This window comes from Lonchura striata, chromosome 1 (genome assembly GCF_046129695.1).
Source record: "Lonchura striata isolate bLonStr1 chromosome 1, bLonStr1.mat, whole genome shotgun sequence".
Taxonomy (NCBI): Eukaryota; Metazoa; Chordata; class Aves; order Passeriformes; family Estrildidae; genus Lonchura; species Lonchura striata.
In genome coordinates, this window is record NC_134603.1 from 89,986,191 (window position 1) to 90,004,578 (window position 18,388).

Below are 18,388 nucleotides of genomic sequence, written 5' to 3' on the forward strand. Positions count from 1 at the left end.
GGTGACCTTGCATTAGTGCTGTGGTTTGTTCTTCTTCCTATTATTCTTCACTCTGTTTTTAGATTCCCATTTCCTCTCATAGCTACTTGTTCAGCTACTGTGTTTGCACATAGGAGACAGCTCGTGTGACAAGTGCCCGCTGCAACCCTTTAGGCACTGTCTGAGAGAAAAAGATGAAATATCTTACAATCTTCTGCCTGGTGACAGCCTACTTGTTCCTCACCACTGCACTGCTCAGTACGTCTTTGATCTACACTTCTCTTGGGCAACACACACAGCGTGCATTTTGTACTTAGTCCTCCCTGTTGTTTCAATTTACATTGTTAAAGCAGCCATAAACTACTGTATGCACCTTGGGTATGCTTGACAAACACATACTTCCAAGGGCTCGCCTGGTGCTAGTGTTCTTCCCCTGCTTAGGAATCTCCTACGAGATTCATATCTACAGAGCTCAGTGAGTGTAAAATCTCCACCATCCCTTGGCATGGTGATGCATGGAGGTTGTGACAGGGCTTGACCCATCGTTCTTCAAATTTCCATGTTTTCCAGGGTTTTGCTTTCTGCATAATACAGAGTTGAGGAGGCCAAAGAGAGTATGGGGATGAGAACATCAATTTGGATTTTATCTTCCATTTAACAAAAATGAGTGTTTGAAAGCTGAGATATGAGCCAGGGCTCAGAGGACCTTATAACTTTCTACAGTGTCCTGAAAGGAGGGCACAGCTAGGTGGAGAGCAGCCTCTTCTGCTGGCAACCTGCAACAGGACAAGAGGACAGTCTCAAGCTGCACCAGGGGAAGTTTAGTTTGGAAATTAGAAATAATTTCTTCACAGAAAAGGTGATTAGACATTGGAATGGGTTGCCCAGAGAGGTGGCGGAGACACCGTCCCCGCAGGTGTTTAAGGAAAGACTCGACATGGCACTCAGTGTCATGGTCTGGTTGACATGGTGGTGATGCATCACAGATTGGATTTGACAATCTCAAAGGTCTTTTCCAACCTAACTAAATCCGTGATTCTGTGAAGGCAACATTTGGATGTCACACAGCCCATGGCTGCCCTCTCTCACATGTATCACAGATTGTCCCTCCCCAGCAGGCTTGCCCTCCACCTACACGTGGAAGAGCACACCTTGCTTCGCTTTAAGCGGACACAGCGCCAGGGTGGCCAGCTCCGGGCAGCGGCGGCTGAGGGAGCCTGAGGGAGGCTGGGGGAACCTGAGGGAGGCTGGGGGTGGTTGAGTGTGGTTGAGGGAGCCTGAGGCAGACTGAGGCAGGCTGAGGGAGGCTGAGGGAGGCTGAGGGTGGCTGAGGGAGGCTGAGGGTGGCTGAGGGAGGCTGAGGGCGGCTGAGGGTGGCTGAGGCAGGCTGGGGGAGGCTGAGGGTGGCTGAGGGAGGCTGAAGCAGACTGAGGCAGACTGAGGCAGGCTGAGGGCGGCTGAGGCAGGCTGGGGGAGGCTAAGGGAGGCTGAGGGCGGCTGAGGCAGGCTGGGGGAGGCTGAGGGAGGCTGAGGGAGGCTGAGGGAGGCTGAGCGAGCCCCGCCCGCGGGCACGGCGGGGGGCGCCACAGAGCCAGCACCACACACGCCCGCGCGGCCATGGCGGCGCTGATTGGCGGCGGCGGCGGCTCGCAGCCATGAGAGGCGGCTTCTGATTGGTCCGCAGGTGCGGACCCGGGCGGGGCGGGGCGGCGGAGGGTACATAAGGAGGGAGCGGCGCTGGCGGCACGCAGGCGGCGAGGGGCGCGGGACAGGCGCTGTCGGGGTCCGGGCGTGGGCGGCGAGCGACGCGTGCGGGGCTCAGCCCGTGGCGACAGCGGCGGCGGCCGCTCCGGGTGTCCGCGGCGGCAGCAGCAGAAGCGGCTGTCCCCAACCATGCTGTGCTATGTGACCAGGCCGGACGCGGTGGTGATGGAGGTGGAGGTAGAGGCGAAAGCCAACGGCGAGGACTGCCTCAATCAGGTGAGGGGTTCTTCGCGCCGGCGCTCGGGGCGGGGGCTGCGGCGAGCGCGGCGGTGACCGCGGGCGGCACGGAGCGCTGGTGCCCGTGGCCGCTGCCCTGCCCGCCCGCCGCCCCTGCCCGCGGCGGGGCCCGGGCGCCTGGCGAGGGGCGGCGGTGGCGCGGGGCTGGGCCGAGCGGGGGCGGCCGCGGCGGTGGGGGCGGGGAGCGCCGCAGCGTCCCCGCTTCCCTTGTGCTTTTCGTTTCTTATTTTTATTTTCCGTCTTCTTCTTTTTTTCCCCCAACCCTTTCTCCATGTTGAATGCAGAAGGTGCTGCATCCCACGCCACGGGGCTCTCCGGCCCCGCTCCCGTGGGCCTCGCCACGGAATCCCGCTGGAAGTGTCCCCGGGGAGGGGGCAGGAGCGGGGCCAGAGGCGGGGGATGTAGCACCCACTGCACTCAAACCTCTGCATCCGGGCTGGAGCTGCCCTCCAGGTGTGTTCTCGCCTTTCCGTCACCACCGCCTCGCTGTGTCTGCGGTGGCTGCTGTAGGGATGCTGGGGGGAGACAGAGGAACAGTCCAGACTGCTGGTGGCACCTAAATAAAACTTGTGGGTTTACTCCTCCTTGCCCAGCAAGTGCTAATGGCTGTGATACTGAGTAGCAGATATTCTCCTCTTGTGGAAATCCACTGACCCTCTGAAGTGCCTGTCCTGCGGGTGAAATTTGACCGTGGAAGCCCATGTGTATTTTGGCTAGTAGAGAAATTCCTAGTTCATGCCTAGTGCTTTTTTCTGGGCTGTTTTGTATGCAAACTAAAATCCAAGTGGTTAAGTCTTTTTATGAAGGTGCTAACAACAGGATTTTATGTGTGGTTTTAAGTCAGCAGTCTGAAAGGCCACTTTAGATGTTACTTGTAATTGTCATGTTGTAGCTGGATTGTAAAGAATCTTATTCTTTCAGGTTTGCAGAAGGTTGGGGATTATAGAAGTTGATTATTTTGGACTGCAGTTCACTGGCAGCAAAGGGGAGAATCTATGGCTGAATTTGAGGAACAGGATCTCCCAGCAGATGGATGGTTTAGCCCCTTACCGATTGAAATTGAGAGTCAAGTTTTTTGTTGAGCCACATCTTATCTTACAAGAACAGACAAGGTAAGTAAATATGGTTGTAAGCACATTTAATTTAATACTTTGTTTTCAGTTTCTGTAACTTACAAAAGTGATTGCACACTGGTTTTGTTTCTTTTGTCATATGGTAACTTTGCTTGACTTTTTTTATGTTGTTTTAAAATCCTAGTGGTTTTGAAGTTTATTATTGCTTTTTTTTAGAAAAAAATGTCATTAAATTTGCAACATTAAACTTCGTGTAGCTGCCAATAAGTAATGAGTGTGAGTAATCTTTGGAGCACTTAGTGCTGGAACTGGAAGAAACTAAGCTACCAGTAGCAAACTTTTTATATAGTATTTGTGTGTCCGATAGTAACCTCTCTTCTGTGGTGTTACTCTAGGTCATTCTGAACCACTAGTACAGAAAAGCAGGAAACAATTCCTCCCACAGTGCAAAAAAACTTGCTGAATTCCTTTTTGCTGGTATTATGTTACAGTAACTTTCATATAGCTACAGGCCCTTAGAGGCTACAAAAGAAACAGCTGTCTGGCTGCTTCTATGGCAAGTCCTCTTAACTAAATCATCATACTGTTATTAAAGCAGAAGAAATAGTTTTCTAAGATTAGTAGGGAACACTTGCTTTTACTCCTTAAGTTTGATTACCACATGAGTTGCAACAGAATTATCTTTAAAGAATGCTATACATATGTGTATTTAATGCTGACCTTCCAACTACTTTTTCCTGTTAGTTTTGGCTAGTACAATTAATATGAATGGGACCACTTGAAATCTAGTGTCTGTATGATAATGCCAAAGCCCATTTTCACTACTCACCTGAACTTGTTACTCTCAGAGTTATTAACTTAGTACTTTCAGAATTAAGACCACAAGTCTTAATGGTGGTCTTAATTCTGAAATTAAGCAACAACATGGTGCTTTTGCACAGAATGTCTAAAGAACTTGGTCAGAGGCTGACAGTCTGATTTGATGTTTATTTCATGGAAAAAAATATTTTGAGTTTATTTTTTGATCTAATGTGTAGGGAACAGGCTTTTGGGGAGCAGGGGTTCCAGTTCGTCAATATAGTTGAAGTTTTCAGAATGCTGTGGTGGTAGACCATGGTTGTCCTGCAAAATAGTTTCAGTTAGGCAAATGCATTTAAACTGAATTCCAGTTCTGATGTACTTTTATTTAGGAAATATTTTCTGTTATGTTTGGCATATGGTGGAGTATTTTTCCTTTAAGAAACTCTTATTTAAATATTCTTGGTAAGTATAAAACCAAATAACAAATGAGATTTATGTCGAACAAAAGGAGCCAGACAATTTCATAGCTGATGAGGCAGAAGAGATTACACTGAGCATGTCAGGTGTGTCTCCGTTCACAAAGCAAATCAGGATGAAAATCTGTGGAAACCTCGAAGTGGCATTTTTATGCTATCACTGATGAATGCTTGTTCAACTTCACAAGGCTTTTACAGATGTCTGTGTCCCTGCCTTCAACACTGTCAGTGCAAGACCTGGCAGGAGGTGGAAGTTAACAGAGAGGTTGAACTGGTGAAACATGCCCCAAGGGCCTCAAATACTAGCTTGTGTAGCTAAAATTTAAGAGTTTATATACCTACATCAAAGCAGCAAGTATTTCTCCACTGTAAAGATGATTTAAAAGGATGTAGGTGGGGCAAGCTTTCTTTTATGTATTAAGACACTTCTGAAACTAGCATTTTTAACAAACAATTTAAAAATTAACCCGAGCTTAGGCATCAGAAGAGATATATTAAGACCAAATACAAGTTGTATGTCAAGTTATAACTGCCTTTTAGTTGTGTAAGCCCAGTAGTCCACATGTAGCAGGCCTAGAATTCCAGAGGCTGTGGTTAATGTCTGTTCTCCTGGATTGTTGACTCTGAGTTTTAGTAGAGTGGCTTTTTTTCCTACTCAAGTCTGCCTGAGGATTTACGTATGCATGTAACTGTGAATTCATGTTTGTGTGTAAACATGAAGAAAAAGATTAAAAACTTGTAAACCTGTTACCAAACTTAAAAATCAGTAGATATATCATAAAATGGCAAGTATTAGCTGTACAGTTAAAGCTGACACATTGTTTCATCTTTATCTGCAAGGTCTTGATGAAGAAAGTAATGGGTATCCTTAGTTTCATTTAGTTGTTGTGTCTATATTTGATGTACGGGGTGTTTCTGGCACACCTTGTGGTCCAGTGTGTGAAGAACACTGGGGAGGTCTTCCAGTCTTTTGCTTGCAGCTTCTGATCCTGTTTTTACAGATAAATTTGATGCATGTTGAAACTGCTCTTGAAATCTGAGAAGCTATAAGTAATTCTAAATGTTCTTAATGCGTTTCATCACGATTATAAAAGCAGGTGTTGTGCTGGGTTACCAGTTTTTTTCTGTATACTTGGGCAGATTTGCCAGCCCCAGTTGCAGTGCTTCATTAGAGACCCTTGCTTTGCACTTGAGTTTAAAACTCAGGTTGTATGTTTGTAGCAATTTGATGTTCAGGTTTCTACATGCTGTGAAAGTCAATCTGGCAACAGAATGTTGACCTTGGCTTCTGTTGCCTTTTATCAGTCCAGAGGAAGATTACAGCCAATTTTAATATTCTTATACAAGGCAGCCTTTTTGCACAGAGCACAAAGACAGAACAGGTTATAATTGCACCTCTGACCACTATGGCAACAAACCATGTTCACTAAGTGCTTTGGGAATCTGAGAATTGTGTGGAGAAACCCTTTCTACTGCACTTTTTTTGCAGGGTTAAAAGCAGTTAATTTCTATTCTTGTTTGGATCTCAGCTTTTAGGTTTTTTTTATTTGAATACCTGAATTGCGCCACATGATTTCATAGTCTAGAATTGTTTTCAATGGAATAAAAGTGCTTCAGTGCAATAATGTAATTCTAATTTAATCTGCTGCTGTCAGAAATTTACAAGTCTGAGATGTGAGCAGTGTGCTGCTTTAGAGGACTTTGAAGAGCTAGCTGTAAGTTTTCTTTAGCATGGAAAATCATACTGGCTTGAAAAGGATTATCTCTTTGCTTAAAGACACATGTGATGGTCCAAGATTGAGATCATAACTCTGGCTTGTGTCTTGTTCATTTTCACTGTTTTCTGTATTTCTTTGATAGGCCGTGCAACAGTTGGGGGTGGGGGGAAAGCAAGCCTGCTTTTCACTTCTTTACTGAATGAGTTGTGGGTGGTTCACATATCAAATGTGAAGTGTTGAATTGCAGTAAGGAGCTAGGGCTTAGAGAAAGGATTACACCTGGAAAATTGGAATTTTCAGGAGACATTTGCCGGGTGTGGGGCCGGGAGGAGGTGCCCGGGAGTGGTGCGGGCTGGGCGGGCCCGCCGTGCCGGGTGCGGGGGTTAAAGGGCAGTGCCCGGGAGTGGCTGGGGCTCGGCCCGGGGAGCCAGCTCCGCTTTGGAATATCACACCCTCTGCCCATGGCAGAGAGCTCCGGGCACCAGCCACAGGCTGGTGTGGAACGTCGAGTCTTGAAACTTCACCCACTTTTTACTGGGAAGAGTGTTTGCCAAGCTGCCCAAGAGGCCAAAGGTCCCTGGTAGCAGTCTAGGAGAATGATGGGTTTAGGTTTTAAATTCAGCATTATTTGTCCTGTGTAGCAAGACTGAAAATCAAATATTCACATGTATACCACAAAATATGTCAAATTCTAGTGAGCCACACAATATTGTGAATCATTCAAAAAAGCTGCATTTTGCCAACCTTGAAAGTGGCAATTACTGTTTGAGATTATTAAAAAGTTGTATGATGTTTGCCAGTATTTGAATTATATTTACAAAGTACACTTTTTTGCTGTGTTGTCCAGTTATATTGATAAACTAGTTGAAATTAACAATGGCCTTAAATCTGTTGAGGAGTCGGATACATGTAGTAGATAACATGATGGTTTTCTTGCTTTTTCATCCTATAACATTAGGTAGCCAGCGCAGCAGTGACCTTTGTTACAAGGCAATGAAAGTCTGTATGATTGACACTGGGGTGAGTTTAATGGATCTGTTTGTCTAAGTCAGAGTTAAATTGCAGTTGGTAGCCTTTTATCCACTCTGCTATGAGCAATGAAGAACAAAGATACTGAGGAGGATAAAAAAAGCAAAAAAAAATTGTTTTTTTTTAAATGTAGGGAGGCCTTGTCTGCTTTTAAAAACATAATTATATTCTATAGATTTAGAAGTCTTTATCAATATATTTTTAGGGAGAACAATCATGCCTCTTAATTTTGATTTTAGACTACAGGGCAGTAAATTTACAGTAGGAAAGAGCCTTAACCTGTGGTAAGGAATCATACCCCAAAGAAAACAGGTAGTTCCTTGGGAGGTATGCCAAGATTCTTGCCTGTAGTCTGGCAAGAGAATGAGGTCTTTTGGCTGTGCTTATAGGGGTCATTAGTCATATGCAGACAATTCTTTGGTAAAGGATTGGGGTTTGTCACTTCTTCCACTGACAACTAAGTTTAGAGCTTAAAATTTTTACCTACCTATTTGCTCTGTTTCTCTTGCCTTGATTAAAAAAAATAGTAGAAACTATTGGTGGTAGTGCAGAGCCTTAATTCCTAATGCACATAATTATTTTCAATGAGTGACAAAAGAAAATTGATCTTGTGCTACATCTACTTCTTGTAGTATTTTTTTGTGGAGTTGTTACTGCCAGTTCATTTGGATCAACACTAACTAGGTGATTTACCCCCTCTTAGAATTCCATTGTAGTGAAGTTTTGATGTTTGTTTCTGGTAGTTGTGTTCAGTATTGCCAGCTTGTATGAATTGCTTCAGAGGGAGGCAAAAAGCAATTAATGTGATTGATATCTGGGTCTGTGGCTTTGATTAGATAGCTATACTTTTTTGTGAAATGGACCATCTGCTGAAATCTCCTTGCAATTTCCCCTTTTTACAGTTTTTATATCAAATTGTTTGCATCCAACTGCAATATATTAATCACACCACATTTGATTTTACTGAGTGTTTTGTATGTACATAAATCTTAAATTATATGCAGAATATGGATCCAAAACTAAGGATGCAAAATGAATATAAAATCACCAGTGTAGCTAATGCTTGAAGAAAATCTGTGATCCTGTTCTAATTGTAAAACTGCCCTTTGTTCTTTTGGAAAGGAAGAAATCTGTCTGGGCAGTGACTGATGGAGTGTACCTTTGGCAAGCAATGTGTTGTCCTCTAGTCAGTATTATTCTAGAGTGTTTTGAGCTAGCAAACTCAGAGAAAATGTTCCACAATTGAATACATAGGTATATCTAGGTAGCGTGGGGTTCAGAGCAGAAGAAAAGGCTGTTTTTGGTTACAAAGACTGTCTTTCATACTGATACTATCACATGTAGAGAACTTGGGCTCCAAGTGCAGTGGGAAGTTGTTTGTCCTCAAAGTGTCCTTGCCACTAGTTGATCAATGTCTCAAAATGTCTGGCAGGTGTTAAGATGACTAGGAGTCACAACAATTAATGGGCAAATTTCAGAGTTGTGAAGATTTAAAGACTAAATGAAGCCTTGGCAAGGGTAGTAAAAAGTTGGAGAATGTGCGAAGGGAATGTTGGGGCTGGGACAGGAACAGTCAGACATACCTTTTGTCTGACTTCACTCACTTCTCAAATTTGTAGCATTTAATAATAATGTATCAAGTGCAACTGAAGTGTGAATGATGCAGAAACAAAATCATATAGTTTCTTACATGGTGGACAAGTGTTAGGTTTTTTACCAGCAATGTTGGAAATGCAACCTTTAGGGGCCGTAAAAACAGTCCAGTTTTAGTTTTAACAGTTCATTGTTCTAAAACTTGCTAGGTAAAAATTCCGTTAAGTCTAAAATACTAGTGCTGAAATAATTCCTTGAAAAAAATGTATTCTCTTACTGTACAACCTGACTATCTTTATAGTGAGAAGACTTAAAAACTTTTTTTATCATATCTAAAGGTTCCAAGAGAGATTAAGGGTGGAGGATTGTGTATGAAGTGATTAGGTCACAGTCTAATTTACAAAAAGTTACATAAATCCTTTATTGTAACTAATAGTATATGTTATATGAGCAGGTTTTCTGCAAGGCAGTCTATCAAGTCCTTTAGAATTTGCAGAATTAGATAAGGAACTGTATCAAAGATCCTAATGCTTTAGTTTTGCTTGACTGTATTCAGCAATAAAATCTTAGGGCTTTTTCTTTAAGGACCAAAAGACTTTGGTTAGTGTAAAAAAAAAATAAGTCTGCATTTGTTATCAGATTGGCTGGTGTTATGTTTTGGACCTTTGAAGAGGAATGATTTTACAATGTATATTAATATAACTTTGAAGGAGTGCACTCTGCAGCTGGATGGGCTAATCAAAACCACTTTTTCTGATGTGTTCATAACCCTCACTGTCTTTAAAATTCTAGGTGCCTTTTTCTCATCAAACACAAAGAGTCCAAACAAACAAAAACCCACCAACACACACACATAAAAAAAAAAGGAAGCAGAGAATTTGCTACCTGAACTTTGGTTCAGGGTAGCTCCTCTAACAGGTCAGTGGGAAGTCATTCACTGTCCTGTTATGGGTGCAATTTAGGTTATTTAGGTGCAGATGGACTGAATTTGCATAAATAGTTACTTTGCAATACTGTCCTTTATATGTGCTGTTTGTTCTATTTATCAAAAAAATGCAAAATAGCTGAGTATTTGAGATGTTTTCCCTTATGTGATGTGAGCCAGTTATGGGAAGTTACTTCACATTAGCTGATGTGATGCTACTTGTAGTAATAGAATGTGACAATCCATGCATCTGCTGTATCTGTTCTATAATTCATCTGCATTTGCAGGAGCAATATTTTGGTTTTCAGCTCCCCTTGAGGTGTCAATAAGGTCTTTCCAGCAAGAGAAAAACTCTTGACTTTACCTGGTGTAGTCAGTGCTGTCATGAAAAAAACCCTGAAGGTAAAATAATTTAGGTGTGGTAGTTATAAATGTGTTTTAGCTAATGAGAAAAAAAAGGTCTAATCTTTCTTTGAAATGCTGTAATTAGTACTTAAAATTACTGGAAATCCTGTTCTGGTATTGTCAGAGGATAAAGAGTGCATGAGAAAATCTTTATTTTATGAAATGTTGATTGGAGTTAAGGAAAGGCCTACTATTGGAATTTATTTTGGCTGTAGTGTTTCTGTAATTTATACTGTATTATTTAGATTTGTGCTGAGCACAAAAAAGAGTCTGTACAACAAAATAATTTTAAAAGGCCACAGATATACCTTTCTGGGGCCCAAGCCCAAAGAGCTGTGACTCTGCAAGGTAGGAGAAACGCATGGGAGCAGGGGTTTGACTTTGTCTCAAAGAAAAAGAGCCTAAAGAAGGAGTGACCTGCTGACAGTGGAGACAGCTCTGTCTGAAGTTCTGGTCCTCCTGCCACCTCAGGTTGTGTCCTGCACAGTGTGAGGACATTGGCTTCCACCAGACTCCCCTCTAGAAGTGCTAAAGAGTGTAGGTTGATGTTTATACTTGAGAGTGTTGTGATTAAGCACTTGCATCACAACTAGTATGATGCTCTAGCATAACAAATGGTTTGCAAAGGGAAGTGTTAGAGCTGTGAATTCTTCCAGGAAGTGGACTGTAGGAAAGCTTTGAGGATAATTTAATACCATTTCTGTTCTGTCCTGATTCAAAAGGTTGTGGATATGATGCATCTTTTGGCTGGTATCTTCTTAGTTGCAACATTTACCAATAGAGCTAAGAAAGAGCACAACTTTTGTAAGTTCTGTAATTGCTCATAATACTGAAAAAATCCTATTTGCCTTGTTGTACAGAGGAGTTCTAGAATGCTAAAACAGAATATATGTAAGATATTCAAAATTCCAATTGGAAGGAAAGTGAATCACTTATTAGCATCTTCAGCTTCAGTTATCAGAGATTAGATACAGAGCTTCAGTAAAGCTTTTCTTAAAAGTAGATTAGACTTCATTTTAGAAGAGTAAATGTCCTGTTCCTGTGGAAGCCAAGAGGCATCCCTGTGGGTGCTAGGCTTCATTTACTGAAAGATTTTTTTTTCAGTGATACATAACTCTGTGATACACTCCATCTGGCTTCCATAAATATGTTGAGCCCTAAATGGTAAGAAATTTGTATTGTGTCCCCTGAAGGAAAACAAGGATGATCTACAGAAGTTAGGCCAACCCATAGGGGATAATGACATGCTGCTGTTAATGTTGGCGAAAATGTTTTGTCTGTCAAGTAACCTATTAGATAATTAAGGGCTGCTTTTTGAATTTCAGCAAGCTGTCAAACCTGTCTTGGTCTCAAGTGCAAAGGTTGGTCTGATGAATGCTTACATTGTAGCTGTTTTTCTATTTCATTCCCCAATGCCTTTCCAGGTATTTCAGGTTATTCTCTTAATCGTGTTGCTGGCAAAAACACCATGGCTGTAGTGGCAGGGGCATCTCCACTGTGTAGAGAGAGTATGGCTTCTCCTCTTGCAAAACAGGAGAGTGTATGTTTTGAGAGGCTCTTCCCAAATTTGCTCTTGTGAAATGAAGAATAACTTGTAAATTGCAACAAAAATGTAAACATGGGAAACTAATTGAAATCTTTCATTGATATTTTACTCACTAAATTGAAATTACTAAGTGGCCTTAGGAGTTAAAGCAGTTCTTATTCTTGAGATACTCAGGATGATGGTGAAGCGCTCTTTTCTTTTTTTTTTAGTAGTGATTTTAGATACCACCTTCAGTTGTAGCTTCATGTTTAAGAGTAAAGACTAAGATGGAGGCCCTTTTTTTCCCTGTGCCTGACTTCATCTACTTGGTACATTCATTGCAAATTCTTGATTATCAAACATAGTTGAGATGTTACTTGTTACATGTCTTGATTACAGATATCATGTAACAATTTGTGTAAGCAAATGTTTGATTGTGTTGCAGGCATATGTTTTTCTTGCATATAAAAGAAGATCTTCTTGCTGGTAATCTCCAGTGTTCTTCAGAGCATGCAATTGAACTTAGTGCATTGTTGGCACAGATGAAGTTTGGAGATTATAACCAGAACACTGCCAAGTACAATTATGAAGAGTTGTGTGCAAAAGAGCTCACCACTACCATTTTGGAGAGGTAAAAAGCACAAGGATCTAGTTTCCTTTTTGGAGACCAACAGCAGAAGCTTTTGTTATGCATTTAATTGCTGGTGATACAGTGTAAATGAGTAATTTAACAGTAATAGATTTGGAGAGCAAAATCTCCAACCTGAATGTTTGATGTTCTGATTTCAGTTAAATTTTTAAGCTCAGTTATGAGGTGTCTTTTTTTGGTTTTTTTTCTTATGAAAACTCTGGTAGGTGGGGAAATACAGATATATTTAAGTACCTGGAGTATGGTATTTAAAATGTAAATATGTCTTAGACCTGTACTTGTGAATGAAGGAATTTATCTGGCTGAGTACCCTTACTCTGAAAAGTAAACAGAATTCTGAAACATCTTCATTGCTCAGTTCCTGAATATCAGGAAACATTCAGTGTGTCATACTTTTCTGTAGTGCTTTCTTTAATTATGAACTTAGTGGTAGCTCAGGGAATGTTTGGGTTGGTGGTGTTATTTGGAAAGCTTTGATTACATGTAGCTTTTTCATTTCTAAGCAAATGCACAGTATTTTCTCCTTGACATTCTCTTTTGGTAATTCTCAACTATTTCCAGTTCACAATTGCTGAAAATCTGTAGACAGATAAAACAGGTCAGGAGCATTTACTAATCTGTTTAACTAGGTCATCTAAAAACCCATGTTAAAACAAGCTGCTGACAGCAACAGCAGATACTTGAATTATTTCACCTATCCTTAATCTTTTTATCAACAGCATTATTACAAAGCACAAGGAGCTAGAAGGTCTAAGTCAAGCATCTGCTGAATACCAGATTCTACAGATTGTTACAACACTGGAGAACTATGGGGTAGAGTGGCACTCAGTAAGAGATAGTGAAGGGCAAAAACTCCTTATTGGTGTTGGACCTGAAGGCATATCCATCTGCAAAGATGACTTCAGTCCAATCAACAGGTATGTGTTTCCTGGAACCATTTTGCATGATCAATTTTTCAAAATTATGGAACGTGCCTCTAGTTTTTACATAAATACATAAAACTGCTCTGGGAATTACTAAAAGTGACTATTTGGATACAAGTACCTGCTTGTAATCCAAATAAATAAGTGACCTTAATGATTTTGATTTATATATATATATATATATATATTTGAGGCAGCATCTTCAATCAGCATTGCTGACTACCATCAGAAATCATTGTAACTTCTGATAAAAATGCATTATAATAGTTTGTGGAAAATTCCCTAATCCTTAACAACTAAGAAACCTTTATATTTTAACATTAATTTCTAGGATTGCTTATCCTGTTGTTCAAATGGCAACTCAGTCTGGAAAGAATGTATATCTGACTGTTACCAAGGAGTCTGGTAATAGCGTGGTTCTCTTGTTTAAGATGATCAGTACAAGGGCAGCAAGCGGACTCTACAGAGCAATTACAGAGACACATGCATTTTACAGGTCAGTATTGCCCCTAGAGTCATGTGCTGCTGCTCTTCTCCAGTGTTTGATATAAGTACTTAAGCAGCCAGCAGTCTGACTGCACTGTGGAAATACTCTGCAAAATTCTATTGTATTTTCAGCCTCTTTTCGTCTCAAGTCCAGAAGCTGAAAAGGTTTTTGCTACTTTCCATTTTGTGTGGTGGGAGTAACAATAAAAATAAGCAAAATTTTCCCACTATGAATAACAGCATTTCAAATTATCAACTTTTTATGTTCCTTGATACTTTGTAAGCAATACATACGTTTTTTGTTCCTGTGTAAGAGAATGAGAGCAGTGGGGAAGATCCTGTCATTCAGAATGCATAATCTTTTATTTGGCTCCTTCAGTTGTTATCTGCATGGTACCTTCCCATCCCATATATTTAAACCTTCTTACAGTTCCTCTGTCCTTGCTCACATGCTCAGGATTTTGCTTCATGCCAGCAGCTATCCACTGTCTCTGTCCTGTTGTTTTTGAGGGTGGGGTGTTATATTCTTTTGTTGGTGGGCAACTTCTCAACCCCCTTTCATTCCTACTGGGATGTCCAACACTGATCAGTAAGACTAGCTGTCAAACACACTTAGCAGTGTTTTCTTAAAATTAACTACCACATACGAGTTTCAATTACTTCTTGACCTTTGAATATGCTTATAATTTTCTCCTTCGCAGTTTGATTTTAATTTAAGCAGAATTTTAGTTTGGCAACAGCATTTGGCCATAAGCTTAGATCTTGAACCTTAGGCCCTGGGAGGCTGTAGTCTTTCTGTTTTGTTTGTGTTTTCCTTCCTGTGTTGCCTAGAGAAGCGATATGCCCTAATAGGCTTCGGAAGATTCAACTGGATCACTGAAATATGTGACAAGCATGGTTAGGGTAGCTGAAATGCACAGTGGCAAATACAAATGCCTTAATTTTCTACACTCCATTCACACTGGTTCCCTTCAGAATGACATAATACTAGTATATAAAGTACTTGGTGGAAATTGGGTTAAAAACATTACTTGACTCTGTGATAAAATTGAGAGCCAAGGACTCTTAATTGGAATTCTTTAGGGCAGCATTTGGAAATGCCATGCAAAAAGGTGTTGCCAGGCCGAACTGTGGATTAAGCAACTGTTTGCTGTTTGTTAGTGTAATTTTTTTAAGTCCCTTCCATAGGCTGACTCCATTTTACCAGACACTTCACATTTTGAAGATGTAAAGTTATTGTCACTTTCCATTTTACACTTTTCAAAGGAGAATTTTCATGCAAAGATCATTCAAGAGCTTAAATATTACCTCAGACTGTTTAATTTCAATGTGGTTTCTTCAACTTTGGGAACAAATGACTAGGATCATTCTACTGGTATTAACTAACCAAGTTTGTATTTGTCCTATTGCTTTATAGGTGTGACACTGTCACCAGTGCTGTCATGATGCAGTATAGTCGAGACTTAAAGGGTCACCTAGCATCTCTATTTCTGAATGAAAACATTAATCTTGGTAAAAAATATGTCTTTGATATTAAAAGAACATCAAAAGAAGTTTATGATCATGCAAGGCGAGCTCTTTATAATGCTGGCATTGTGGATCTTGTTTCAAGAAGTGATCAAACCCCACCAAGTTCCCCTCTTAAGTCTTCAGAAAGCAGCATGAACTGTGACAACTGTGAGGGTCTCAGCTGCCAACAAACAAAAGCCCTGCAAGAGAAGCTGCGGAAGCTGAAGGAGTCCATGCTTTGTATGGTGTGTTGTGAAGAAGAGATAAATTCAACCTTTTGTCCCTGTGGCCACACAGTTTGCTGCAAGTCCTGTGCTTCCCAGTTACAGGTAAATGCAGTGCCATCAAATTGTGAGTTACCAATTTGTGTGGAAGGTTTGATTTTTTTTTTTAATATTTGATGGTGATGGATTAATATGTTTGTGTTGATGTTCTAGTAAAACTACTAAGATTTTGTTTGTGGCAAATTAATTTCAGAGAGCATGCTATCTGAATGATGTGCTAAATGTAATTTGTGGTGAGGCTAAGAATGAGCTGCACACTTCTTGCTTCTCACCATACTCTGTCTTAAATATGGAATGATGAAAAAGCGCTGTTATTGTGTGTGTGAAATCTGCAGGAAGTGCAGAGACTTTCAAAATACAAAGTAAATTAATTTCCTGATGTTTTTCCTTTCCAGTCGTGTCCCGTTTGCAGATCTCGTGTAGAGCATGTCCAGCATGTGTACTTGCCAACCCACACCAGTCTTCTCAATCTGACTGTGATATGATCTATGTACACATTTCAAATGCATCGTGTACTCTTCAAACTGCACTAATAAGAAATGCAACCATTGATTGTGAAGAAGGCAATCACTCTGGCACCTATCCATGATCAAAAGCAAAAAAAAAAAAACCTGCATTTTTTTAACATAAATATTCTTTGTTCAGCATGTCCAAAATGGTTTGGGACGTCTTCTAAGAGTAGAAGTGTAATTGATTCATGTTTTTAAGGAATGATCCATAAGTTTGTAGCACGGCAGTGTTGCCACAAAGCTTGGTAACCCTGGAGAAATGTGGTGTAGACATGCAAATGTACCTGGTGAAAGCAATGCAGCCTTTTCTTTTACATGCTCTAAATCCTTTTTAGCTCAGTTGTACTGTTTATTTTAATAGTAAGACTTGCTTTTTCACATACCAGTTTAGTAAGGCTCATAGCTTCTGCTTTTAGTAAATTGCTTTAAAGAGATCTCTTTTTAAAAAATTAGTTCTTAAACTGAAGTTATAACGCTTCAATTCAGAATTCTGTTAAATAGAAAACAATTCTGAGAGAATAGCTTTGGAAAGGGAGGACAAGATTATTAATCTTCAAGTGTTGAGGGTGAGTCAGGAAAGTCTTGTGGTTGCCAGTGTCCTGTGGAAGCACTGCTATGGCAGTTCATTCACAGCTCTCAGTGGGCAGGGTACTCCCGAGTTTCCCACAGTCCACTTCTGGCTGGTGGTCTTGGAAGCGGCAGGGAACTGCCCTTCAAGTTGGCTTTATTTTTGGAGACTGATTTTAAACTATGAAACATGCACCATTAATCTTTAAGGGTTTTGTCTAATTTTGAATGCTTTCTTCAGTTAGCATCTTTAGCAGGAAATTACCTACCCAATAAAGTGTTTTTGATTTCCACCCCCTTACTTGGGCATTTTGGCCTCTGGTTTCCTAGTGTCTTCTCCAGGGTACAGAGAGAACTGGAGACCATATTTGGGTGCAATACTGGCTTAATCAAAGCTAGAAAAGTACACTGTCACTTTACAGAAATTCTCTGACTATACTTTTCATATTGCCTTAATGTAGCAGTAATGTGTGTTTATGCATCTGTTTCTTTGCACAGACATTTTGTCAAAATATTAAAACTCTACTTTTTTATGACACATTAGCATATAAACCTTACTCTAAGAGGGTATTTATTTTTTCACTTTGTAAAGAAAATTTTGTTTCCTCATGAAGCAAGAGCTTTGTCCTATATTGTAGGCAGCTTCTGTCTTTTTTATATTCAGATTAATAAAGGACTTTAAAAAAATCTTTATTGTTAAGACTGATTTTGCTCTGAAATTCATCTGAGGCACTACTGAACTGAAAACACAACACAGTATTTGCATAGTCAGTCTTGAATATTTTGTCACGTTTCAGGTAATGAGGTTTTCTCAAGTTCATGCAATGGAGGGAAGAAAACTGACATTTCTTACAGACAGTGAACTTTAAAACAGCTGACATATTCAAACTGTAGCATAGCCTTCCAAATTGAGCTTGTGAAGAATATTTTCTATAGTAAATTGCCCCAAATCTGAGGCAATGTCCCTGGAGGTATATTATAGGGGAATGAGAGAAATTAAAGAATGCAGCTTGAGAGTAGAGGGTTGGCATTTCAGTAGTCCTGTCTAGCAAGTTCTTAATTTACAGAGGTGTTGGTGTCATTTTTGATTTGGGCTATTCAGACTTGCTGACTCCTTTTACATTGTTGGAGAGGTGGTGCTTCAGCACTTCCAGGGCTATGCTCTGCCACAAAAAGGAAGGAGTGGGTGTACAAATGTCTTCAGAGAAGACTGTATCCAGCTATTGTACCAGCATACAGTGGTGCTTGAGCAAACTTCCTTTGTGTCCCAAGATTACAACAAAATTATGTTAGTAACATCTAATCCATTATCTTATGGCAGGTGGCTGAAATGGATTGTAAATTAACATAGATGTTAATGCAGGAATCAGATTTAAAGTATACTTAACATGATCAAGCTGTTAAAATAAGCAAGCATGAACTTGTTGCAGATGATAGAACTCTAGGTCCTTGTAATTAAATTGACTGTGTAATTAGACCTTGCTAATAAAAATAATTCCAGTAGTTATAATTCTACTACTACTAGTTAGAACTCTACTTCAAACCAAGGTAAGGTTTGAAGCTGGTTATATGGCAGTGGTGGAATTTGGCCAAATCCTATGACTTCTGTAAGCATACCCTGTTTAGTGTTGGAAAGCTGTGCAGATCTGAGTGCAGGCAGGAGCCTGGCCCAGTGCAGGCTGTGCCTGAAGCTGCTGGGAACCCGCTTCTGTATTGGCAAAGCAGAGTATGCAGCAGCAAGGGAAGGCCGATGGACTTTGGCAGTTAGGAGGGGTCTCCGATAGGTGGGGGTTTGTGGGTTTTTTAATGAAATTATGTTACCTGTTCTGAGAACTGAGCAGCAGCCCATCTCTGCAATGCTGTAAATCAACAAAAGCCTCACCTGGTTTATATGTAAGAAAAAAATTAATGTAAATCAATGCAAGGATAGCTTTTA

General features: G+C 40.7%; 1 protein-coding gene across 1 annotated transcript; it reads left to right on the forward strand.

Annotated features, from left to right (window-relative positions):
* Positions 1-1,738: 1,738 nt before the first annotated feature.
* Positions 1,739-17,141, forward strand: MYLIP (myosin regulatory light chain interacting protein). Its single transcript, XM_021553216.2, has 7 exons — positions 1,739-1,959; positions 2,902-3,092; positions 11,971-12,156; positions 12,894-13,091; positions 13,429-13,593; positions 15,001-15,421; positions 15,772-17,141. Exons 1-7 carry the CDS (start codon positions 1,873-1,875, stop codon positions 15,859-15,861), a joined length of 1,338 nt encoding a protein of 445 aa, XP_021408891.1. The 5' UTR covers positions 1,739-1,872; the 3' UTR covers positions 15,862-17,141.
* The last annotated feature ends 1,247 nt before the right edge of the window (positions 17,142-18,388 follow it).

Coding starts and splice junctions, on each gene's coding strand:
- MYLIP (XM_021553216.2), top strand. CDS start 1,873: ATGCTGTGCTATGTGACCAGGCCGGACGCGGTGGTGATGGAGGTGGAG. Junction 13,092..13,428: donor GACTTCAGTCCAATCAACAG/GTATGTGTTTCC, acceptor ATTAATTTCTAG/GATTGCTTATCCTGTTGTTC. Junction 15,422..15,771: donor CCTGTGCTTCCCAGTTACAG/GTAAATGCAGTG, acceptor TTTCCTTTCCAG/TCGTGTCCCGTTTGCAGATC.